General features: G+C 34.0%; 1 protein-coding gene across 1 annotated transcript in view; it reads left to right on the plus strand.

Annotated features, from left to right (window-relative positions):
* The window catches only part of LOC145252797 (osmotic avoidance abnormal protein 3-like), a 2,582,558-nt gene extending 2,556,510 nt beyond the window's left edge, over positions 1-26,048 (plus strand). Inside the window, exon 16 of the mRNA XM_080112744.1 lies at positions 25,615-26,048. Coding sequence (XP_079968870.1) covers positions 25,615-25,907 — 293 coding nt within the window. The 3' untranslated portion in view covers positions 25,908-26,048. The remainder of the gene's footprint in view (positions 1-25,614) is intronic.
* Positions 26,049-27,109: the final 1,061 nt, after the last annotated feature.

The raw sequence follows: 27,109 nt of genomic DNA on the forward strand, positions 1-27,109 counted from the left end.
TTCCTCCTCCCTTCACTCCTCACATTAAAAATTGGCCTTGTGCCTAATTTGCTCGGTGGGGGAGCAAATAAATACCATCTGTTCCGGCAGATACTGCAAGCAAAGACCAGATGTGGGGGCAACCCCACATACCTGACCTTTAACCAGCTCCCATTTCCCACCTCTCGGGAGCTGGTCCCCTTTTTCCTTTCCCCCTCCCTTCACTCCTCACATTAAAAATTGGCCTTGTGCCTAATTTGCTCGGTGGAGGAGCAAATAAATACCATCTGTTCCGGCAGATACTGCAAGCAAAGACCATATGTGGGGGAAACGCCACATAAGACCTTGGTCAATGTAGGGGCAACCCTTCATACCAACAGTGCTTATCCAGCTCCTATTTCCCATCTCTCGGGAGCTGGTCCCCCTTTTCCCTCCCCCTCCCTCTCTCTCCACATTAAAAAACGGCCTTGTGCCTAATTTGCTCAGTGGGGAAGCAAATAAATAAATACTGCAAGCAAAGACAATATGTGGGGGAAACCCCACATAAGACCTTGGTCAATGTAGGGACAACCCTTCATACCAATTGTCACTATCCAGCTCCCCTACTCCCCAGGGAGTTGGTCCCCATTTCCCCTTCACTCCTCACATTAAAAATCGGCCTTGTGCCTAATTTGCTCGGTGGGGGAGCAAATAAATACAATCTGTTCCGGCAGATACCGCAAGCAAAGACCATATGTGGGGGCGACCCAACATATTATAAGACCTTGGTCAATGTAGGAGCAACCCTTCATACCAATTGTCACTATCCATCTCCCCATCTCCCCGGGGAGTTGGTCCCCATTTCCCCTTCACTCCTCACATTAAAAATCGGCCTTGTGCCTAATTTGCTCAGTGGGGGAGCAAATAAATATCGTATCTGTTCTTCAGATGCGGCACTTCCATTTCTCGTTCTCTTTCAATGGCGGAGAAATCCTTCACGACTGAGACAATTTTTACTTTTGTACCTTTTCTCCACATTAAAAAACGACCCTGGTGTCTAACTGTCCCGTGGGGAGGCATTGTAAATAGGTACAACATCCGGTTTCCTGTGAGTTATCTCTCGTTCACACTGAATAATGAAATCCCAGAGAATCTTAACGTCCTGATTTTCCACTACCCCTTCTGGGTGATGCGGGTAACAATTGTCCATCACTTGGATTCCAAACTTTCGTCACAAACTCCAGTACAGATTTGTAAAAACTTTATCATGGCGACGTTTGTATTCTTTTTGAGCAAGTATAGAAAACGCACTAACAAGGCGTGACACTGTTTCAAGAGATATACCACACAACCTGCATTTATCGGAACAGTCCTTCCCATAGACGTTTTCTTTTATTGCATTTGTATTTAGTGCCTATTATTATCATTATGATTATCATTATTATTATCATTATTATTATTATTATCATTATTATTGTCATTATTATCATTATTATTATCATTATTATTGTCATTATTATTATTATCATTATTATTGTCATTATTATTATCATTATTATTGTCATTATTATTGTCATTATTATTATCATTACTATTGTCATTATTATTATCATTACTATTGTCATTATTATTGTCATTATTATTATCATTATTATTATCATTATTATTGTCATTATTATTATCATTATTATTGTCATTATTATTATCATTATTATTGTCATTATTATTATCATTATTATTGTCATTATGATTATCATTACTATTGTCATTATTATTATAATTATTATTGTCATTATGATTATCATTACTATTGTCATTATTATTATCATTATTATTGTCATTATTATTATCATTATTATTGTCATTATTATTATTATCATTATTATTGTCATTATTATTATCATTACTATTGTCATTATTATTGTCATTATTATTGTCATTATAATTATTATTATTATTATTGTCATTATGATTATCATTACTATTGTCATTATTATTATCATTAGTATTGTCATTATTATTATCATTACTATTGTAATTATTATTATCATTACTATTGTCATTATTATTATCATTATTATTGTCATTATAATTATTATTATCATTATTATTATCATTACTATTGTCATTATTATTGTCATATTATTATCATTATTTTTGTCATTATTATTATCATTATTATTATCATTATTATTGTCATTATGATTATTTATATTAATGTCATTATTATTATCATTGTCATTATTATTATCATTGTCATTATTATTATCATTATTGTCATTATTATTATTATCATTATTGTTGTCATTATTATTATCATTATTATTATTATCATTATTATTGTCATTATTATTATCATTATTATTATTATCATTATTATTATCATTATTATTATTATCATTATTATCATTATTATTGTCATTATGATTATCATTACTATTGTCATTATGATTATCATTACTATTGTCATTATTATCATTATTATCATTATTATTATTATCATTATTATTATTGTCATTATTATTATCATTATTATTGTCATTATTATTGTCATTATTATTATCATTACTATTGTAATTATTATTATCATTACTATTGTCATTATTATTATCATTATTATTGTCATTATTATTATCATTATTATTATCATTATTATTTTAATTATTATTATTATTGTCATTATTATTGTCATTATTATTGTCATTATTATTATCATTATTATTATCATTACTATTGTCATTATTATTGTCGTATTATTATCATTATTATTGTCATTATTATTATTATTATTATTATCATTATTATTATCATTATTATTATTGTCATAATTATTATCATTATTATTATTACCATTATTATTGTCATTATTATTGTCATTATTATTATCATTATTATTGTCATTATTATTACCATTATTATTATTTTCATTATTATTGTCATTATTATTATCATTATCATTATCATCATTATTATTGTCATTATTATTATCATTATTAGTGTCATTATTATTGTCATTATTATTATCATTATCATTATTATCATTATTATTATTATTGTCATTATTATTATCATTATTATTATAATCATTATTATTGTCATTATTATTATCATTACTATTGTCATTATTATTGTCATTATTATTGTCATTATTATTATCATTATTATTATCATTATTATTATTATTGTCATTATTATTGTCATTATTATTATTGTCATTATTATTGTCATTATTATTATCATTAGTATTGTCATTATTATTATCATTATTATTATCATTATTATTGTCATTATTATTATCATTATTATTGTCATTATTATTATCATTATTATTGTCATTATTATTATTGTCATTATTATTGTCATTAGTATTGTCATTATTATTATCATTATTATTATCATTATTATTATTATTATTATTATTATCATTATTATTGTCATTATTATTATCATTATTATTATCATTATTATTATCATTATTATTGTCATTATTATTATCATTATTATTATCATTATTATTATCATTATTATTATCATTATTATTGTCATTATTATTATCATTATTATTGTCATTATTATTATCATTATTATTGTCATTATTATTATCATTATTATTATTGTCATTATTATTGTCATTATTATTATTATTATTATTGTCATTATTATTGTCATTATTATTATTATTATTATTATCATTATTATTGTCATTATTATTATCATTATTATTGTCATTATTATTATTATTATTATTGTCATTATTATTGTCATTATTATTATTATTATTATTGTCATTATTATTATTATTATCATTATTATTATCATTATTATTGTCATTATTATTGTCATTATTATTATTATTATTATTATCATTATTATTGTCATTATTATTATCATTATTATTGTCATTATTATTATTATTATTATTGTCATTATTATTGTCATTATTATTATCATTATTATTGTCATTATTATTGTCATTATTATTATTATTATTATTATTATCATTATTATTGTCATTATTATCATTATTATTGTCATTATTATTATTATTATTATTGTCATTATTATTGTCATTATTATTATCATTATTATTGTCATTATTATTATCATTATTATTGTCATTATTATTATCATTATTATTGTCATTATTATTATTGTCATTATTATTGTCATTATTATTATTATTATTATTGTCATTATTATTGTCATTATTATTATTATTATTATCATTATTATTGTCATTATTATTATCATTATTATTGTCATTATTATTATTATTATTATTGTCATTATTATTGTCATTATTATTATTATTATTATTATCATTATTATTGTCATTATTATTATTATTATCATTATTATTGTCATTATTATTATCATTATTATTGTCATTATTATTGTCATTATTATTATTATTATTATTATCATTATTATTGTCATTATTATTATCATTATTATTGTCATTATTATTATTATTATTATTGTCATTATTATTGTCATTATTATTATTATTATTATTGTCATTATTATTATTTACTCACTAGGAGTAGTCACACAAACCATCACCAAAGATTTCTCTTTGAGAACAATTGATGGTGTTCTCTGGAGTCTGAGTGACAATAAGTCTCCCCAGATTTCCAGTACTCTCCACCTCTTTCAATAACATTTGCAGATGAATTAGCATTATCGCAACAACCGTTTATCGCTGATATTTTATTGACAGAAAATATGGGTGATAATAAGCCACCCCAAGGTCCTAGTCATTTTTGCACTCATTCTGCGGAGGTCTGGCTAATGACTTCACTCCTTGGTCTTTCTATCCTCCTTGGCCCTCCTTACTTATTTGGTGCAGCGTTTCTCCGCATTCAAGGGTCTTCCTTCATATTTCAGCCGTTTTCATTATTTTTATACGTTGTATCTTATCAGCCATCCCTCTGATTCCAATCTCTCCTATTCTTTTTTCAATTTTTTTTCCATATTGTTCCTAGCGCTCCTACAATAAGTGGTGCTACCTTGACTTTCTTCATTGTCCATATTCCTTTCATCTCTCTGGCCAGTTCCATGTATTTGCTACACTTCTCATCTCCTTGATCTTCACTCTGTGGTCTGCTGGAACGGCAAAATCTACAATCTGGCAAGACTTTTCCTTCTTGTTAACAATTATAACATCTGGTCTTCTTGCTTGGATGGGTTTATCCGTTTGTATATCCATGTCCCATAGGATTTTGTGACTTTCATTTTCAAGTATTGCTGCCGGTTTATGCTTGCACCATTTTTCTGAGTGTTCAAGATTCAGTTGTCTGCATAATTCCCAGTGTACTGCCTTCCCCACTTGATAGTGTCTATTTTTATATTTTTGGGGGGCTAGTTTCATGCAATCGCTTATTTTGTGGTATATTGCATCGTCTTTTTGTTTACAGAGTTTGCATTTGCTGTTTATTTGTGTCTTGTCGATTCTTGTTTTGGTTGGTTCTAATTGCGTTATCTCTGTTTAGCTTTCCTTTTTGTAGCTATGTTCAAGTGTTTTCATTAGTCTCATCTTTTGTCTTCCTTATGAATCGTCCGGGTAACTGTTTCTCATCTTATTTTTCGTCCCTTCTTTTTCTTTCTTGTTGGTCTCTACAGTTTCTTTTGCTGCGGTAATTATTCTTTTGGCTTTCTGCATTTTCTAATTCTTTTTTTTTTTGTATTCTATAAAAAAAAAAACAGCCCTTCCCCACCCGTCTTTTCACAGTCGGTTAGTATCATCATTTGGATATAGTACATCGTGCATAGTCATGACTTTCTTGGTCTTCCGGTCGAGATGCCTCAGTTTTTCTTTGATCCAACCTAGAAACGGTGCAGAGTATCTTACTAGTGACACTGCCATGTGTTTGTACCTTTTATTAGATTTCTACTAAATAGTTTAATTTCGAGGAGTTTTCTTGTTCTTCTGAGGTATTCCTTTCCAATTTTCTCTTTCATTAATGTTACTTCGATGGTGTCTGCTTCCAGAACTCCCAAATATTTGTAGCTATCAGGTCCACCTAGTGCTCTCATCTGTTTGATTGGGTAGTTCCATCCCTTCCGTTACTCCTAGATTTCCCCTTCTCAAGATCAGCAGTGCACACTTTTCCATACCGAATTCCATTCGGATATCCTGGCTAAAGATTCTGGTTGTGTTTATTAGCGTCTCTAGTTCCTTTTTAGGTTTTGCAAACAGTTTTAGGTCATCCATGTACATTAGGTTGTTCAGTTTTTGGTCCGCATTAATGAACGTATCCGGCTTGGCATTTCCTTAGTATATTGTTAAGGGGCATCATGGCTATGATGAATAGTGGTGAAAGGGAATCACCTTGGAAGATACCATGTATATCCCATCAACTGGCAGTTCAAGTCTCCATGTTCTCATTGCATTTTCAATCAGATTGATAATCTTGCCTGGTATTCTGTACATTCTCAAGCATTCTATTATCCATGCTTGCAGGATCCTATCAAACGCTTTCTTGTAGTCGATCCATGCCATGGCTAAGTTCGTTTTTTTTTCTACTTTTTACCTCGTTCAGGATTCTGTGGTCTATGTATAATAGATCATGGATTCCTTTTTCCTTTTTGGCATGCTTTTTGTTCTTCAGGAAAGAGTGCTTTAGGTAGCACCTCCTCAGATGTGGCAACAGTACTCAATCTTAAGGAATATTTGACTCTTGTATTCAAGTAGAGGATTGCGTCAGGAGTGAAGGTTGGAGTCGAGTGAGAAATGAAAATGTTAGTGATGAAAAGATAAAAGCTTGATATCAGATGCTCTTCAATGTGTTGCCATAGATGACAATCTCATCTGCATAAATATTGGTGAATGATTGTAGAATGTGATTTAGGAAATCATTGATGAAGATCAAGAAAAGAGTAAGACCCAGGATGGATTCTTAAGCCATGACAGCATACTATGAACTTCGGAGTTCTGCTCATTGACTAAAGGATTTGATGTTTGAGAGGACAATTTTAAATATTCTGCGAGGAAAATAGAGGTTTACCGCAAAAACGTGTTTATGTCTATCCGTCATGCGGGCTGAGAAGGAAAAACGAAAAGATCCAAGGTGGCGATGGTGGTCTTTTAATGTCCATGGTCTCAAATAGTTCTTGAAAAATCGCGTCTCACACGTGATTTTGAGGTGCGCTCGGCCACCATAAAAGCAGGTTGCTGGGAGGAGTGGGCAGAAGCGTTAAGACCTGTGTAGAGTGAACATCAGACTTTTCCGAACTAGTTTACATTGGACTTGAAGGCAGCGATATTGTAGTCAGCCAAGAAGCAAGCCAGCAGAACAGTCTTCCATAAGCGGGCAGTCCTAAGAAAGCAGCGTTTAGACCTATGTAGGGTAAGCATCGTCAGACTTTTCTGAATTTGTTTACATTGGACTTGAAGACACCAATATTGTAGTCAGTTAAGAAGCAAGCCAGTAGAACAGTGTTCCATAGGGGAGTAGTTCTAAGAAAGAAGCGTTCACACCTGTGTAGAGTGAATATTGTTGTGCAACTCAGACTTTCCCAATTTTGTGTTGCTGTGGCTGGAAAATTGTGAAATACACCTTTATGTCGAATGCCTTTCAGATATCAAGAGCTATTGCCATAGAAACGAAGTCACTGCCAATAGATTCACTAATCCTATGTGATATTGCAGTCAGTACATCGATTGTAGATCACACAAGATGGAAACCATATTGCTTGTCACGGAGTAGGTTGGTTTTGCTGAAGTGGTCGACAATTTACTCATGATGCACAGGAGACAGAATGTTCCGTTCTGGGATGCAGAGGATAGATTACCAGTGTTATTAAATTAAAGTTTTCCAAGGTTTTAGGCAACGCTTAAACAGTGTTGCAATAATGGAGGCTTCTTCCAGTGGTAGCTTTTGGGGTATTATAATTGGAATGCGATATTGAAACCGTTATCTTCAGACAATACTCACCTGGAACTGTACATACTCGATGCCTCTATCCACTGTGCCACGGGCCCCAAAGATACAGTGGATAGAAACGTGATGGAACAACAACAACTATGAAGATGAGGATAACAGTTCACAAAAAGAATGAATGTGTAGCAGCTGACACTCGCTACAGTTACAGACAGGAGCTAATCCTCACGATTCGAGATTTGAAATCCATTGTCTTCCTGGCTTGTTCAATCACAAGACAACTTACAATCATATGACCGAGTACATAAAAGGCGAAATCACAAACTTTCTTCCTCTTTTAAGAGAGCAGATTTCGCCTGGGGCTTTGGCCCCAGGCAGAACGTGAGTACTACAATCTAGCTATAGCTCTCTTCAAACTCACATTTATTTCCACGTGATGTACCCTAAGGAACATTCTTTATCATGCTAAACATACAACGACACACACACACACCTACTCTTTCTTACAAGACACTAACCCTTTTCCCTGTCTCTACTGTCGGACGCACGCTCCTACATACATAAACACACTGAAGTCTTTGCCCTTTCTTTCTCCTTTAGCCGGCTTCCTTCATACCGATGGCTACTAGCTATAAACATGTGTAAACGGAATCGAACTATTCTCTCCTTCAACCATGATATTAAATCTATCTCTACACAAGAACACTTGAACTTACTAACTCGTTTCTCTCTTCTACTAAGGAAGATAACAAATAAAGTTTTTTATTAAATGTCAAAATGAGACTTCCTTTCGTTGTCTTCATTATTAACTAAAAATGCAGCACTGAGTTTACAAACCAAGCACATTGTTGTGGTTTAAATGTTGAAAAAAGAACGAGCAGGCTTGGAAACAGTGAAATGAAATATATATATATATTAACAGAAAATACAGAAACATATTCGGTTGGTGCAAAAATAATGTTTTTTTTGCCGTTCAACTTTTATATATAAAAAAAACATTTTTTGCACCAACCAAATATATTGGTTGAATGGGATTCCACTCAACTGGAAGGACAAAGTAAAGTTACGATTCACTCCCTTTAAGTCTCAGGTCCAGACTGCTCGATAGCAAAAACCGGTTACCAGAAGTGACGTCAGGAATAGTCCATCGTAAGAATCTGTAGGGGTGTCACCCCAGCACATGTACAAAATCTCAAGCCACGCGTATATGCTGCTCCTGCTGCCACATACCTCTTCATGCTAACTTTATAGTGCCACTCTACCCAATATTCGCCTAGAACGTATTCGAAGAACAACCAAAGTATTTCGGCAAGTCATTGAAGAAGCCCCCTCACCCCTCTCCTCTCCGTGTCAGATTTAGCGACCAAGATCTGATCTAATGGGACGTGTAACGGGTTGTTGTGTAAATTTACTTTTCTTAACGATAATTAAAAGTCTGAATCGGCCATGTTAACTGCCGCAAGGAAGCACCCAGCTTGATTTGTATGCTGTAGATAAGTATATTTGTGTGTATGTACTATGTGGGAGGGGGGAGAGAGGGAGTAAGGGGGGATATCAAACTTGTTCTTATCAGCGAATGTCTTGTCTCCTAAAAGAAGATCTATTGCACATAAGGAAATGTTGGAAAGAATCAGTGAAACATGGGAGGGAAAAAAGACAATGGAGCCAGATAAGATGTCGTTGTCATGTTTATGTCTTTGACGATGTTTACTCTTTAATTGTGTCTTTTGTTTTGTATTTATTTTAATCAGTTTTGTGTTTTTAAAGTAGATTTTTTTTTTTTTTTTTTTTTTTTTATTACATTTTCACCCCAAACAAGGCACATTGCCACTTTAATGTAGGGGGCTACTATCAAGGGAAACATCTACTGGGGTACTATGTAGGGATTAGGGCAGCGAGATGTTGGTTCACGTTGCACTTGAACTTATGCATGTCAGTACAGTTGGGGAAGCAGTGACCTGGAATGGAATTCCAAAGTCTAGCAGTTCTGGGGAAGAAACTACTGGAGTAGAAGGATCTTTTACATCTAGGGATCTCTACAGTGTGGGGGTGGGATTGTGTAGCTTGTCGGGTCTGTCGAGGGTGTTCACGTCGTGGGGGCACAAGTGCTTGCAGTTCTTCAGAGCATTCACCATTATAATACTTGTAGAACAGGCAGAGGGATGCAACGTTTCGACGATGGGACAGAGGCTGAAGTTTTGATGCCAGTTTAGGGCCTATCAGATTTGCGACTCTCTTTTGAACCCTGTCAAGGAGCGAGAGACTAGTAGCCGATGCACCGGCCCAAATATGACAGCAATACTCCATACATGGGCGAATAGTGGCCTTATAGAGGTACATGATACTTTCGGGTGTTAGAAGTTTTCTAGCACGGTAGAGAGAGCCCACCTTCCTCGCAGCGGCCCTGGCAATGCCCTCGATGTAATTGTTCCAGCTCATGTTTCCTGTGAACGTTAGGCCAAGGAGCTTGAAAGACGTACTCTCAGCTAAAGAGTTGTTGGCCATTGCTATAGGTGGTAGAGAAGGTTTCTTGTAATTATTGAATGAAACCAGTTTTGTCTTGGTGGCATTGAACGTTACCATCCATTTTTGTCCCCATTCCACTACTGATTTGAGGTCATCCTCTAGTGTTTCTGCCATTACTTTAGATATATGTTCATTTGTTTTCCTGTCGTGCCTGCTATAGAGTGTGGTGTCATCAGCATATATCCCCATCTCAGAGGCAGTTTTGTCGGGGAGGTCATTTATGAATATCAGGAACAGCAGAGGACCAAGGATAGATCCCTGGGGCACTCCCGCATTTATATTATATTGTTTAGACGTACGACCGTCGAGGACAACCTGGATTTTTCTCTTATCTAAGAAGGATTTAATTATGTTAAGTATTCTACCAGTGATACCGTAAGATCTAATCTTCCTGAGGAGACCCTCATGCCATACCCTGTCAAAAGCCTTAGATATATCTAGAGCTACCGCTCTGCCCTCTCCCGCTTTGTCCAGTGAATGGTATATGCGTTCAGAGATTACAGTGAGGATGTCTGCCGTGGAACGGGCTTGTCTAAATCCATATTGATGGTCGGTCAGAAGTTTAGCATCTGTAAGGTGCTGGACTAGAGCATGGTTAATTAAGGTCTCAAATATTTTGGCAAAAAGTGGGAGGAGGCTAATAGGGCGATAATTTAATGGGTCAGTTCTTTCGCCAGAATTCTTGAATACTGGTACAACAGAAGCAGTTTTCCAACAGCTCGGAAAGCAAGATTCATTAAGGCATTTGTTGTAGAGTTTGGAGAGAACTGGAGCTACTTCGGCTGAGCACTTTTTTAATAGCACAGCTGGGATGAGGTCGGGTCCACATGCTTTGGAAGTGTCAAGGTTTTTTATGATAGCATGCACCTGAGCAGGGGTGATTTCCAGATCGTCTAGCGTGGCGTCTGTCCGCATAGGAAAGTCGGGTAGGGGGTGGTTTAGAGGGTCCAGTGTAGAGTTGGAGGCAAACCGACTGGCAAGCATGTTAGCCTTCTCGGTTGCTGAGCAAAGAACCTCGTGATTGTTGGTTAGTGGGGGAATTGTTGATTGCCCATTATTTACTACACTGTTGTAGATTTTCCAGAAGTCACGAGTTCCTAATTTTTGTGCTTCGATGCGTTTTGTAGTGGTTTCCGTAAATTCCCTCTTAGCTGTCGCTATTTCTTTCTTAACGTTACTTCTAGCTTCTATGTACTTTTGTCTGTTTGAACTGGACTTATGTCGGTTAAACCTGCGGAATGCATGCTGCCTTTGAGCAATGGCAGTTGCGCAAGTCGAAGTAAACCATTGGGGAGAGTGGGGCTTGCTATAGAATTTCCGCATGGGAACATGCGCTTCGATTGCAGTTTTGAACCATTCAGTGGTCTCAGTTGCACACTGTTCAGCAGGAAGAGAAAAAATATTTCCCCATGGGGCGTCTCTGATAAGATCTCTGATAGCTTCCCAGTGTACATGTTTAACAAGTAAGGGAGACAACTGCTCGACACTAAAAAAAAACGAGCATAATATATATATGAATACGAATATAATATATATATATATATATATATATATATATATATATATAGGCAGAAAAGCGATGAGGACGAATTTACTAATCAAGAAAAAGCAAATTCCAAAACCAAATATGCATATAGTTATTTATATCTTAATCCCAACCAAATGAAAAAGCTCAATACGTTCACTAACGATAGTAGAGCTTACGATAAATAATAAAAACAGAGTTGTAAAGTAGAAAATTTACAAAATATTTTTATTATTCGGCAGAATACTCCAAAGCTGATAGCTAGGTGCTCCGTAATGTATAAATGTAAGGAAAATGGTAAAGGTATGGAGAGTATTAGGCTATAATGATTAGGTTTTTATACATTTCTTTGTGAGCTTTATAAAGCGTAACTCGCGTATTATTTCCCACTAAACCTAACAGTACATTTAACTTAAAAGCACTTGTAAAACAATAACTGAAACAAATGCCCAGTACATGCATCCTTGCAGTGCTAAAAGAGGCTTCGTCAGTCCGGTTATAGAGTTTGAGCTAACATCTTCGTCGCTAAAGACACAGATGCAATAGACGCATCTTATTTTAGCTTCTTTCCTCACACATTGCCTTTGAAATTTCCTCCTTGCTTTTTGTAATTCATTTTTGTATAATTCTGACTCTTTTTTTCTGATAAGAAGCATTCAGTTTCGAAATGCCATGGCCTGAAGAAGTTTTATTTCTTAATTTTTCCCTTAATTTTTCCGTATTATTCTGATGAGATAATAAAGCTTTACTCCTCATCTTTCATTTTGCTTCTATTGTTTGCTTTTCTTGAGAAGTGTTGTTTTGTTAAAGATTTACTCTTTGATAACAATATATATATATCAGTCTGCCAGACCTACCCGTGAAGTATAAGAATCGTTCCAAAAGTAAATCCTCCTATTTTTTTAACTCAAAAAGTTGAAGAACTACAAAGACATGAGTGCTATCATTAAAACGAGTTACCTTTGTGCTCCACAATTTATTTTTCTACATGGTCACGACCATTCTTAATGCACTTTTGCCAGCGATGAAAGATGGCTGTACATGGGCATCCAGAGTGAGTTTTGTGATAAGAGTCTCTGCCAATATCTGAACACAGAGATGAAACTTCCATGTCATGAATGCATAAGTTCAATCATCATAACAATGTAATTTGCAATCCCCTCTGATCCATTTGGGTGGTTGATTGGTTTGTTTTACGGCATATTAACTTTTTTTTTGGCTTATTTAATGCCGAAGCCAGTAATTTTGGAAAAAGGTGCTATATCTTTCAAGTTCTTATAGTTATATCTTTAAATATTTACTCATATTGTTTGGTTTGGTTATTTTGTAGAGGAAAATTGTTGCTTTTATTTTGTTTATTTAGTTTAGTGGTATATCAGCCTTATGGGGTTATTTCATGCCGATAAAGCTATTTCCTGAATAGTTGTTTGCTGTATTTAATTTGTGATTTCATAATTATAAAATGTAAATGTATTTATATTTTTGCAGACTGATATTCTTCATAGCTGTTATTTCACTATGTTTCGGCCAACTTATCCTCTGACCTTCTTCAGGTGATTAACTGCGACCGGATAGGAATGCTGAGTCTTGTAACTGTATCCCCAGTAATTACTGCCTTCCATAGTTGTTGTTGTCTCATCGTGTTAAACCGGTGTTGTTTTACAGGAAAATATTTCTGAATAATTTGACTTTTTTGCCTGGTGATGTCGGTTGGCCACAAGATTACCTGATCCAAACCCCTGCGATTTTTTTCTTGTGGGGATATTTGAAGTCAAACGTATTCAGCCACAATCTCTTGAAGAATTAAAATGAGCTATTTGTTTGGAAATTGCTGCTATTCCACCCGAAATGATCCATCGAGTTGTTGAAAACTTTTGTGAACGTCTACAATCGTGTGTTAGCAATGATGGGAAATATTTGGCCGATTTAATATTTAAGACTGTGTGAAATAAAATGGCATTCTATGCATATTTTTAAAAAATTGTTTAAATATTTTCTTTATTTAATTGTTATTTAATTTAATTTGTTTTTTTTTTTACCAACAAATGTGTCAGCTCATTTTGTGACACCCTATATATAATATAAATGAATTATTAATTAAGGTAATAACTTGTGAATTTAATAACTGTTCTGTTTTTTATCTTCAAAATTGTTACATGGTAAATAGCTGATGATCCTTTTTCTATTTTACGTTCTAGGGGTAAGTTAGAGTTATGCTATACGACTTATATAAATAGGCCCCTTTTCATATTTTATGAATTTTCTAGCAGTGGAATCAGGGCTTTTAACTTCTTAGTCTGAAATGTGTATATTTACTCTGTATATCAAGGAGTCAAACATTTTGGAGGTTATATATTAGTGTTAGGATGATATTTGTGTCACGAGGAATATAGAAGATGTATTGGTTTTGTATTATTTTCAGAGCTGATTATTTCTTTAGATGACCTTTTTTGTCGATGATCTATACGATTCTTTTTTTTTTTTTTTTGCTTGCATTATAATCTTAATGTTTATATATATATATATATATATATATATGTAATCACCTTTTTCTTCACCATATTCCCTGTGCTTCACTTTTTTTGTTTTCAAGTAAGATCTTTGACTTACTTGTGTTACATGATAAGGGCTGTCCCCTTTTCATATAAGTATAAAAATAGAGAGATTTAGTTAAAATGAAAATAAAATCAGAGAAAACGAGAATCGAACCCTGGAGATAAGTGTTAAAGAACAATAGGTTTTAAATGGAATGACCAGTAAATTGTTGATTCTGATGAAATAAATAATAAATAAACTATCATTGTTAGAAAGAATGTGGATAATAAAATATGGGTTAAATGAATTAGATATGTAGGTTGAATTCCTTTGTGAAAACAACAAAGAAAAATGGGAAATCAGAATGTTCGGAAACGTGCAGGTCGCGCATGTTGATGGCACGTGAATTGTGGTCACGTTGGCCGGACATGCATGGATATCTCAATATAGGAAGTGAGAGTTAGTTAGTTAGTTAGTTAGAGGGAAAAGTCAGAAGAAGGGAGGCAGAGAGTCAGTCAGACAATAGTCTGGGTCCAGACATGGGAGTCGAACGTCTAGAAGCAAGACGGTCACTTTTGAAGCATTAGAATGTGAACCTTTGAATTCCTGAACGCAAAGCCACCAACCGGTTAAGTGGAAGAATAAATGCTCATCATGTTTTTTTATAACTGCCGTCTCCTGTGTCCATCATTACATGAAAAAGGTATTGTCTATTTATGTGTACAAACTATTTGAAATTCATCATCTAAAAAATATATGTGTTAGAAAGTATATGTGTCTATTTATGTTATACAAACACACCCGTTCATACGAACTGTCAAAGCATAAATGCCAACCTGTCAATCCATCGGCATAAATGCCAACCTATCGGTCTGTCTATCTAGATATGAAAACACCTTCTCAAAATGTATTTATATGCAATCTCTCTCATTTATAAACTCTCACTCTCTCTTTATATACACCTGTTAATGTCTTACAATATGAACACTTACAACATGAACTCTCCTAAGACTCTTATCTCGCTTAAGACTCTTATCCTTACTAATAAGAACACTTAATACTTGTTGTTTCATCAAATACTTCTGCATGTAAAATCCGATCCCGCATTTTGCTAATTCCTACCCTCTGATAAGAAGGAAAGTATTTCTTCGAAACTCCGCGGATTAAGGACTATCCATTTATCTAGTGTTTCCTTTTCAGATTAAATGTTTTTAACTCATTTCAAAGTGTTTTTTTAACATATTTTATTAACTGTTTGCTCCTATTATAAGCTCTATTTCCTATTTGGTTTTATCGAGCTTTTACATCTGGCTGAGATAATTTCATAAATATTAATTCTTTAATATTTATAATATACTTTAATTTTACCATCTTGGATCATTTTGGTAAATTTAATTGTAATTTTTATTTTATATATATATATATATATATATATATATATATATATATATATATTACTACGGAAATATACTTTATTTCCTTCTAATATATACCAATCTTTATTTAAGTCCAATATAATTACAGAGCAATATCGTGAATGGATGACAAAAGTCTACATTCTAAAGTTCATGATGTTGACCATCTTACAATTTATTACTTTAATTCAGTTGACATTTACAATTCTTGACAGTATCTGTTTCGCAGAAGAAAATTAATTATTATATGAAATTAGTGAATCTATTTTGCCCTTAACTCATCAGAAGAAATAACAACAATCAATCCATCAAAAGGAAATAAAGTGCGTTTGGTTAAAATTCGAAAATCGGGAGAGAAGCTGTAAATACCTCCTCATATGTTTACATTACGCCATAATATATATATATATATATATATATATATATATATATATATATACAAAGAGAAAGAGTGAAAGAGATCAGTGAGATAAATCACAGAAATACTGGCAGAAGAATGGCGATATTCCAAGCAAAAAAAAAAAAACGAGAACAGAAAACAAAACAAAAACAATACAAGCAAAAGTAAGAGTATGCAGTTAAGCAAGTCAGATCCAAGTCAACCATTTCGTTTATCCTCTTTCACTAAATGTGACTGCAGGTGAGCTTCCGCACCAAGTAACGTCTTTCGGTGCATGTTAGCCATCAGCTGTTCGCTTGTATATTTTTGCTGCAACATCTGCAATTGCAGCCGCATCTTTTTTTTTCTCTCTCTTTTCTTTCTTACAAACGTCAACTCACTCTTTTATATTTCTATTGCCGGCGGATGATTCCTGTTTTTTTTTCCTTTGTGTGTGTGTGTGTGTGTGTGTGTGGAGTTTTTTCACGTGGTGTGAAAGATCCGGTAAACCCGTGTCTCAGTAGGCAATGTGATGCTTGCGCCGGAAGAGCGTAAGCTGACAAAGTGTTTGTGCTCCAAACAGTGGCCTCTGGCAAGAAACTAGATTCCTTCCTATAAGGAAAAGGAGATCATGAAAGCTTATAGGGGAGGGAAGTGGAAGGGGAGGTCTAAATCAGAAGCTTATTATTTGATGTTCTATTCTGTTCCGAAAAACAGCATCTCAGGAAATTATATTACAACTGTATGTATGTATATAGGTATACATTACATATATACATTCTTTCTATCTGCTATTATATAAAAGGAATGTTGTGTGTGTGTGTGTGTGTGTGTGTGTGTGTGTGTGTGTTAGTTCCTTATGGACTCGGAAACGGCTGGGCCAATTTTTTTTTAAATTTCATACGAAGGTACTTGATGTGTCTGGGTATGTTCTTACGTAGGTTTTGTATCTGGATATACATATATATATATGAAATAAAGTGGAGGTAGAAGGGCCTGAATACTCAACGTTTCGCCAGATTTATGCGGGCTTTTTCAAGAAGGGTGGTCATTGACGAGAGAGTCGGAAGATTCGGTGCTATATATAATGATGCGGGAGAGCAGCGAGTTTTCCTTATGTAAATTAGATGTCTATATACATATATACTTTTTTATGATTAAAGAAAATAAATTAGAGTAAACTAGCGTGGTGGATTACGTCTAAAAGTTAAAATATCGTAGAGATTTAAAAGATTGCGTCTGGAAATATAACCGTGATAGATTAAGTAAATAAAATGAAACGAGATTACGGAGGGAGTTTTTAAAAATTAGAGACAATTGAATTGGGATAAAATAGCGTAGTAACTTAAGAGATGTCGTTTAAATCCACACACACACACACACACACAGTGCCGCCCAAAAGAAAGACTGCACTTGGCATTTTTTCAAAAACCGCAAATTTAAGGTAAATTGAATGTAACTGTTTAAAAAAACCTATACTTCATTTGATTCGCCTTTTATTCCTGTACTTGTTCATATTTGACTTTTAATTGAAGTATCCTAGTGCTACTCTAGGTACCGGTCAAGGCATGAATGAGATTGAAGCGCGCATTAATGCCGCACGAGCTGCCTTTTGTCGACTCCAAAGGCGATTATGGTCACGGCCTGAAATACGTCTGAGGACAAAAATACGAATCTACCAGGCCCTCGTCCGCTCAATACTTTTGTATGGATGTGAGACCTGGCCCATACGGAAAGCGGATCTGCGACGCGTAGAAGTTTTCGACCACTACAATCTCCACCGCATTCTACATGTCCGTCCCTTGGATTTCGTCGCCAACAATCGCTGCAATCTCCAGGCAATTACTGACCTACTGCGGGCCCGACGCCTTCGATGGTTCGGCCATGCCTCTCGCTGTGATGCGGGGGTCTTTATCCACGAGGCTATCTCCCCACGTCCTCTACCCAGCTGGAAAAAACGTGTCGGTGGCCAGCTAAGAACGTGGCTCGGGACTATCAAAGCCGACGCTGAGCTTATTTCGGGCCCGCTCATCTATGGCCTGTCTCGTTGGAGACGTGACTGGCTATTGCTTACTCGGGATCTTGCCTCCGATCGCCGGGCTTGGGCCGCAGTGGTACGAGATGTGCATCTTCATGAAGCCGACTCAACTCCTCCAGGGTGAATGTCGTTTCAAGTACAAGTAAGTAAGTATCCTAGTGCTCACCTTAATTTTAAAAATTTACTTTTTGGTGCCACTGTATACATACACACATTATTCCCAACTCGCATTTAGGTAAAAATGCACTTTCGTAAATAATTGAATTCATTCCAAACATATCGCTAAAACCAAAACAAAAACAACATCCAAGTAAATCGCAATATATCCAGACAGTTGACGAGATGGTCCAGGGGTAAGGGTTTAGGCTCATTACCGTTGGGTCTCGATTTCGAATCTCGCTAGATACAGCCACTCTGATGAGTCGTAGACGACGAAACACGTGTCAGTGGATAATTATATTTTAAAAATAATATATATATAGTGCATTAAGTGGACAAGAAGTTCAAGTGGAATTTATTTTTAATTTCAAATTATGTACTTTCAAACAAGTTTTCGTTATAATACCTTTACTTTATATACTATTTTAAAGAACGTTTTTTGCTCTAATCGTTTAAATTACAATCGTTTTAAAACAATTGTCTTTTCAGAACGTTGAATACAAGATGGAAAAAAATCAAATTCGCACAATTTTATTTAAATTCAAGCTAGGCCGAAAAGCTGCTGAAACCGCTCGCTATATCAATGAAGCGTTTGGCCCAGGAACCACTACTGAACGTACAGTATAATGGTGGTTTTAGAAATTTTGACCATTTTCAGGTGTATGTTGTCGAACTTGGGAATTTAGACAGAATTTTGAATGGAACAAAAATTCCCAAGTTAAACAAACATTCCTGAGTTCGACAAGATACGCCTGAAGACGGTCGGAGGTTAAATCGACCAAAACGGTGTGAAAATGACACTCAAGATGAGAGCATTTGGCAGAATATTCCAAATAATACGAATACTTGCATGTGTTGGACAGTTTAAAAAAAATTGATTTCTAAACTCTTCTCTGGTCAGGTTTCTTTGGAAGCTATTTCTTTAACTCTGTTCAACTCTGTCGAATAATGGAGACCAGTGATATTATCGATACAATCTCTAGCTCATTTCTCGCCAAGTCTTCACCTGTGCTTGATATATAAACTAGCGGAGGTGCTTGATATATTTTAAATGTAGGTTACTTGAACATGGATCAAACTTTTTAATTTGATTTGAGCTCATAACAAATGTTAAGGAGTCAAAATTGATGTCTAAGTAAAAAAAGAAAAAAAATTGACCTCTGCGGTCTCTACCAAATTACTCAGCCTATTTTTGGTCTAAACATTTTAAATTTTACATAAAGTGTATTCAGACATAGGGCAAGCTTTTTAATAGTTTTTCTGGGGACCGAAAATTTGGTTGCCCAGGAGTCAAAGTTCAAAAAATTTGACCTTTGCGGTCTTTAGCAAACTATTTAACCAATTTTGGGTCTAAACATTTGAAATTTTACATAAAGGGTATTCAGACATGCAGCAAGCTTTTTAATCAGTTTTTGAGAAACGATTTGGCTGCCAATACGTCACAGTAGAAAGAGTTGACCTTTGCAGACTCTACCAAACTCCTCCACCAATTTTGAGTCCATACACTTTAATCGGCTATATTAAATAATACATGGAAAGTATAATATATATATAATTATATCAGTTGCTCATCTTTCAAGATCTATATTGGTGCTACCAGATCAAGCTATCTGAAAATATCAGCTTCCTAGCCTTAAAATGAACCAAACATTGATGTTATTGTTTTTCCCCCCTTTAAAAAAAAAAAATTTCTTTTTTGGCAAATCCAAAAACAACACCTACAACGCAACCAAACTAAGCACCAATATAAAAAATCAAAGCATAAAAATCTTTTACAAGAAAAAAAAATCACCAGATTCGACATTACATAACCCGAAAAGGGTGGATATGCCATAAATAAACACAACCGAACCAAACATCACGGATAAATATTTGAGAATATAAAGAATTTAAGCATTTCTGCTTTCTCTAAACATGTGGTTCATTAACCAAGCACTCAAAGACGACACTTGCATTAGAGGCGTAGGTTAAATTTTCATTTTATGATTTTTGTTGTTTATTCCTAAACCCGTGGACTTAAATAACCGTTTATTCAATAGTATTGCATACACAACAAAATAGCAGTATGTTATATAGTTAATACTGGAATCTATTTCTGGCAGTGTATTTTGTATCACACTGGTATTTTGTTGGCATTCATGTTTGTGGAGGTAATAAAATTAAATGAACAGTAAATTTGGTTCACGGGGCTTGGAATAAATAAAAATAACCAGCTGATTATTTGTTCAAATTCATCTTTCTCTAAACATGTGGTTGTTCACCAAGCAGTCAAAGATGAGACCCGCATTAGGTGATACATCTCTCAGAGGTGCAGGTTCGAATCCTATGGAAGTCTTTTTTTTTTTTTTACTTTAGAATGTTGGCAACGTTCACGTGGTCCCTCCCGTAAATACCCGATGTTTTTCTAGAAAGAATTACGACTAGAAAAATATCGGGGAAACCAATGCCAAAAATCTTTAGAGTTATACGATATGATGATGATCTTTTATTTATGTTTCCCCCTTTTATGATTTTCATTGTATATTTCTAGTCCCGTAGACTAAGACCGTCTATTTAATGATATTACCTACACATCAAAATAGCAGCATGATACATAATATATTTAATAAAAAGTTCATAGATATTTTTTGAAAGAAGAATATTCAAAACTCTTCTGATTAAATCATATTATTTATCTTATTAAATTCTTTTCATCTAAAAGATACAGAACAAAGAACAAGTAATTGAAGAAATAACACAATGACAGCGTTTTATTACGTTAAAAGAAAATGTAATAAAACGCAAAAAAAAATATTGAGAAGAAACCATAGGATATAAACCAGTTCCCATCATTGAAGCAAAGAAAACAGAGGTTCTGATTTTATTATTTATATTTATTTATCTATGACACTCCTATAAATTTGCAATCTATAAAGCCTAGATGACATCAAACAACGTGACCGTGCTTCAAGTTAAAGAAGCCATGGATTTTTGTAAAAAGCTAAACTTTATTTGGACAAAATTAATTCAACAAATTAATGGTATCTGGCTAGAATACCATTTTCAAAATAAATAAATAAATATATGAAGGTTATTTGTTTAAATAATTACTTGATTGTTTTTATTTAATCATTATCTAGATCTCTTTGAAGCGTTAGTTCAAATGTATTTCATATCTGTTTCAAGAATTGAGAGAGAAAGAGAATTTTAAAAGAAAGCTTTTAACTCTTCTTTCCTGTTGTACATGTCTTCGGGCAACGCCGGGATACCGGTCCTGCTAGTTTTAAGTAAAAAAAAAAAAAAAAAAAAAAAAAATTAAAACAAAAATAAAGGAACAAAATAGTAATATTATTTACCCTATCATTATCCATAGAGAAAATAAAGGGAGATTATGTTTACACCAGTACTTCAGTCTACCTTCATACATGCATTATGCTTTGTATTTTTCCCCCCTTTAATTTACTACTAAGACATAAAGGGTTACTGTGAATGAAGGGTCAGATTTATAGGGCCATTCAAAGTAGGGAAACTGCACAGTAAAATGTTTGTTCACATTACATTTAAATACCTGCATATTGGTACAGTTAGGGAAACAAATAAGAGAACTCCAAAAGCTAACAGTTTGAGGAAAGAACATATTAGAATATGAATGATATCCAGCATCTGCGGACCTCGCAGTGAAGGGGTGAGATTTTGTTCTTAGTTGGGAATAGATATATTGAAGAGGCACCAGTGCAGCAATTTCGTCAGAGCACATTCCATTAAAGTACTTGTAAAATAGCCAGGAGAGTGTGACATTGAAGTGATGGGACAGAAGCTAGAGCTTTGCAGAGAGTGTGGGTCCTATTAGATTATGTTTTTTTTTGGGGGGGGGGGGGCTTGTCTAAAAAAGGAGAAACAAGCGCTTTGTGCATCAGCCCATATGTGACAACAATATTCCATACATGGGTGAATGGTGGCATTGTAGAGATAAAGGATACTAGCAGGTGTGAGGAAGTTTCTAACATTGTAAAGGGAGCCCACCTTCTTTGCAACAGCTTTGGCAATATCTTCTATGTATTTTGTTCCATTCATATTACCTATGAATGTTTAAATATTGAACTCTCAGACAGAGTGCTATTAACCATAATAATTGGGCGCTGAAAAGGTTTCTTTTAATTTTTTACAACTAGCAGGCCACCCAGCATTGCCTGGTTGAGTACACTTCAATATGATATTTTAATTTATGCAGATTTCGTATTTATTATTATAGAGCGAATTCTTTATTAATTGTTATTATTCTACCCAATATAGATTAGCGATTTGAAAATTTAAAAAAAAAAAAAAAAAAAAAAAATGACTTAGATGTCATCAGCTACAACGGAACCCAAAGCATTTAACTCTCCAGTGGTATTCGTTAACATATGGCCTAAGGACAGATAGATATCAAAATTTTAAAAATTAATTTAGTTTAACGTATGAATGTATATTTGTGCATGCGTAGAGGAGCACTAAGTCGAAATTCCGTTTTTTCTTGGGGGGGGGGGGTTAGCAGCTATTTTACATGCTAAAAACCAAATCAAATTTGTTCCATAGGTTTGACTTTTCTATATATCAAGTTTCAAATCAGTAGACCAAAAAATTGACAGAGTAGTCTGGTAGAGACCGTTCCACCACACAGAGACTCAAACAAGGTCACTTTTACACTGAGGTTCTTCTATATCTCTACAAATCTATTATCAGACCATGTATGGAGTATTGCCGTCAAATTTGGGTTGGAGAATCTCTGTTCCATTTGAGGATACCTGATAAGGTGCAAAAACGTATCTGCAATTGGATTTCTTCTTCTCTGCAACCTCTCTCTCATAGACGTGATGTTGCTAGTCTCAGTCTTTTTTTTATAAGTACTATTATACTATGTGTTCTTCAGAATTGTTTCGTCTATTCCCTGCTTCCTTTGTTCCAGCTCATTTGACTAGTTGTCTTCATCGGTTTTGATATGTCATTGTAATGCAGCTTCTTATTCCAGTAGCTTCTTTCTCAAAACTGCAAGGTTGTGGAAATCTCTTCCTTCTCACCTTTTTCCTCCTACCTCCAGCTTTGGTCTTTTTAAGACTAACGTCAATAGGCAGCTCCTGTCTTTGTGGTGACAATTTTCCGTTCTTGTTAGTCCTTTACATCAAGTGGCTTCATGCCTTGTCTTAAGCAATTTCCATAAAAGAAATTAATTAAATAATAGGGAGATATCTAGCTTCTTATTAAATTTCCCTTTAAATTACCTAAGGATTTATTTATCCTGTGAGATGTATTGTAATGCTAGCAGGCTTCACGACGTTGCTCACTCGTAAAATATGCATAAATATTATATTTTAATTAATGCAGAAACTGAGACATGTGCATGCGAGTATTATGTTTTTTTTTTCTAAACAGTTCACTTCTTGTAAGTAAAAAAAATACTCGAGCTGAGATCGAAACCAAAACCTACAAACAATGAGTCAAGTATGATAACCATTAGGCCAGCTTGACATGGTCTTCAAAAAGTGTTTTCAAACCTACTTATCTGCAAGATATATTATGTAAGTATCTAAAGCAAGGTTTTCCCCATCAGGGGCCGGGGAACCGTTGGATGCCTTAAGAACTTGCTAAGAGTTACTTCAAAAGATACTGATAAGTCCAGTGTCATATACAATAAGCAGATTTTATTCTGTGCAAATATAGTTTTATTTGTCATTCAAACACTGAGTTTGATGAATATATGGTTAAGTGGCAGTTTTTGTCATTTAGAATTGCTTTAAAGATTCACCGATCCCTCATTTTTCGACCAAATTTCAAGCAATTATTACAGTTTATAGATCACCTTCTCAGCTATATTGTGAAAAAAAATTTTCAGTTTTCGTTCAGTAAAATAAAAGTTATGATGAATTTACTGGTGTTCAAAATCGTAAAACGCGTAATGAGGTGAGCAACGTTTTTTTTTTATGACTGGTTACCATAGCAACCACATCGTTTCAGCGATTACTGTTGCAACCAATTCACTGCTCTCGCAAAAAGAGAAGTAAAAAGTGAAACAGAAAGAATGAAAGGGAGATAACTGGGAGGATTTTATTGAAAGCAGACGAGTGCCATACATTGTTATTACATGTGTGTTTATGGGGCAAAGAAAAAAGACTGAAATTAAACAAAGAACAAATAAATTTACTGGAAACCTGGAAAAATCATAGATTACAATAGAAAAATGCGAGTATAAAAAGTAATATGGTTAAACTTAAACATGGAAAAGTAAAGGACTAGTTGTAAAAACTGGAAAAGAAAAGGACAAGATATTCTAGTAAAAATATAAATTTATGACTTAAAATATTGCATTAAGAATTTTTTTAAAATTCAATTTATAACATTATATAATCAATTCTTAATGCTTCAATATTTTAAGTTATAAATTTATATTTTTTACTAGAATATCTTGTCCTTTTCTTTTCCAGTTTTAGCAACTAGTCCTTTACTTTTCCATGTTAACATTAACTATATTACTTTTCATGCTCGCATTTGTCTATTGTTATATTATTTTGATTGCTATTTTCTCTTCAATCTGAAGTGGAGACCCCAAAAGCACTCTTTTCTGCCTTAACATGGTACAAAACGTCTTCAAAATTTAGTGCCCGATGACATTTTTGCATCCCCGTATCTTCTTTCTTGCAGAAGAGACGCTGCGAGCCTGTCTCTACTTTATCAATACATTTATGGTAGGTGTTCTACTGAGCTCCAATCTATGGTCCTCCCTTGTAAAACATTTACAACAAACATTCCCCTAGCTGAATCGACCTCCAACAATTTTCCGCACACTCCATCTGTGCCCAAAACTAAACAAAAATTCCCTGAGCAGAGCTTGTTTCCTAGAAATATCAGCCTGTGAAACAAAATACTGTGTCTGCTTCCCAGTTGACTATAACATGGTCATCTTATTTTAATTTATGCAGATTTCATATTTTTTATTATAGAGCCAATACTCCATTGATTATCATATTGTACCCAATATATAGTAATGATTTCCAAAGTTTTAAAAAATATGATTTGGGTGCTATCAGCTAGAATCGAAATCAAAACATAACGTTCCAGCCTTAGTCGTTAAGTTTGAAAAATTTGCTAGACATGACGTCATTACATTAAAATTTGAGGCAATGATAAAGAAATTTTACTCTAATAATAGATAATTTATTTTATTTCTTTTTCTTTTTTTCCAGGTGTCAGTCAAATAAAAGAAGGAATTACTTCGCTCGGAAATGTTCCTAGTCAATCACAGCTTCATTCCTTGCAGACAACATCGCCTTCGCTACTTTGTTATGGAGAACCGCAATTTAATGACCTAATGACAAAAGGGGGAGGGGTTGCCGGAGGAGGCTCTAATGGGAGTAGTGTTATTGACCCTACGACTAACCTGGTCAATATTCGACGGCCGTTGCGACTGGAAGCACTCAACACGGCCCAAAGCAAGAAGTCAAAAAAGAAGAAGAATACAATGAATGGCCAGAGTTAATGAACGTTAAAAGACTTTCATCTGCTTCAAAATGCTTAATTATTTCCTCATATATAAACTTGTAATTTTTGTCTGTCTGTTCGCAAACTATTCATTGGGTTTTGGAAGCAGATTCCCATAAACATATATATTCTGAAACTATATTAATGTAATTTATTTTGTTCTTTTTTTTCCAGGTGTCAGTCAAAAACTGTAAATCTGGTTACGTTCATTTTTTTCATTTAAAGGGAACCAAAGAAACAATCCTACCAATGTTTTTCTTTTGCTTCTAAAAATACTTATATATATATATTTTTTTTTTTTGCAAGAATAAAATTTACATACAATTTCGGTCTTTGAGATTGTGGGTGTAGCTTGAACTATGAATAAAAATGGCTGTTTAGCGAGGGTTGGACAATTACAGGTTACAACACCGGAACTCTTTGCAAGTGGGATGTTTTCTTTTAATCACCGTTTTTCAATACACATACTTTACTGATGCATGTTTACTGATAAAGCATGCGCGAATACTGCATCCTTTCTCTTGGAGTTTGGCTTCCTTTATGTTCAATAACCTTTGCCACTTCACGCGGCTTATCTCATATTTCTCTATAAAACATACACCTTTTTGCGTCTTCTAGTGCTTTACCTGTGCCGGTAGTAGAGAGAGCACACCTTTTGTTTTTGTGAGGTGAGGTAGCATTTACTACTACAAGAACCTAACAGCACCGTCCATCTAACATAATTTATTCGCAGCGAGCATATTCTGCTACTATAAAATACTTGTAGGGGGGTGGAGCCCGGTCATAAAATACGCTTAAATATGATATTTTAATTTGTCCAGATTTCGTATATATTATTACAGAGTCGTGATTTCAAAAGTAAAAAAAAAAGAAAGTATTTAAGTGCTATCAGCTAGAATCGAAATCTAAACTGTAGCATTCAAAGCTGGTGACGTTACCACCATACTAACGTGACACACATATGAACTGATTAAAAATTAAAAATAAACTAAGATGAATGTACAAAATGTATGACGATTTTTTCAATTTTGACCCTTTTTTGACCCTTTAAAAACTATTTTAACCGGCTAAAGACCCATCAAAGGATGATCTGCAAAAAAAACAAAACAAAAAAAAAAAACAATCATTTGAGTCCCCTAGCGTCACTGCGAGTTTAGTTTCAGAGAAGATAGTTTAAAAATATGAGGCAGACAGACAGAC

This window comes from Euprymna scolopes, chromosome 29, assembly GCF_053919585.1.
Source record: "Euprymna scolopes isolate OS-2025 chromosome 29, ASM5391958v1, whole genome shotgun sequence".
Classification (NCBI taxonomy): domain Eukaryota; kingdom Metazoa; phylum Mollusca; class Cephalopoda; order Sepiida; family Sepiolidae; genus Euprymna; species Euprymna scolopes.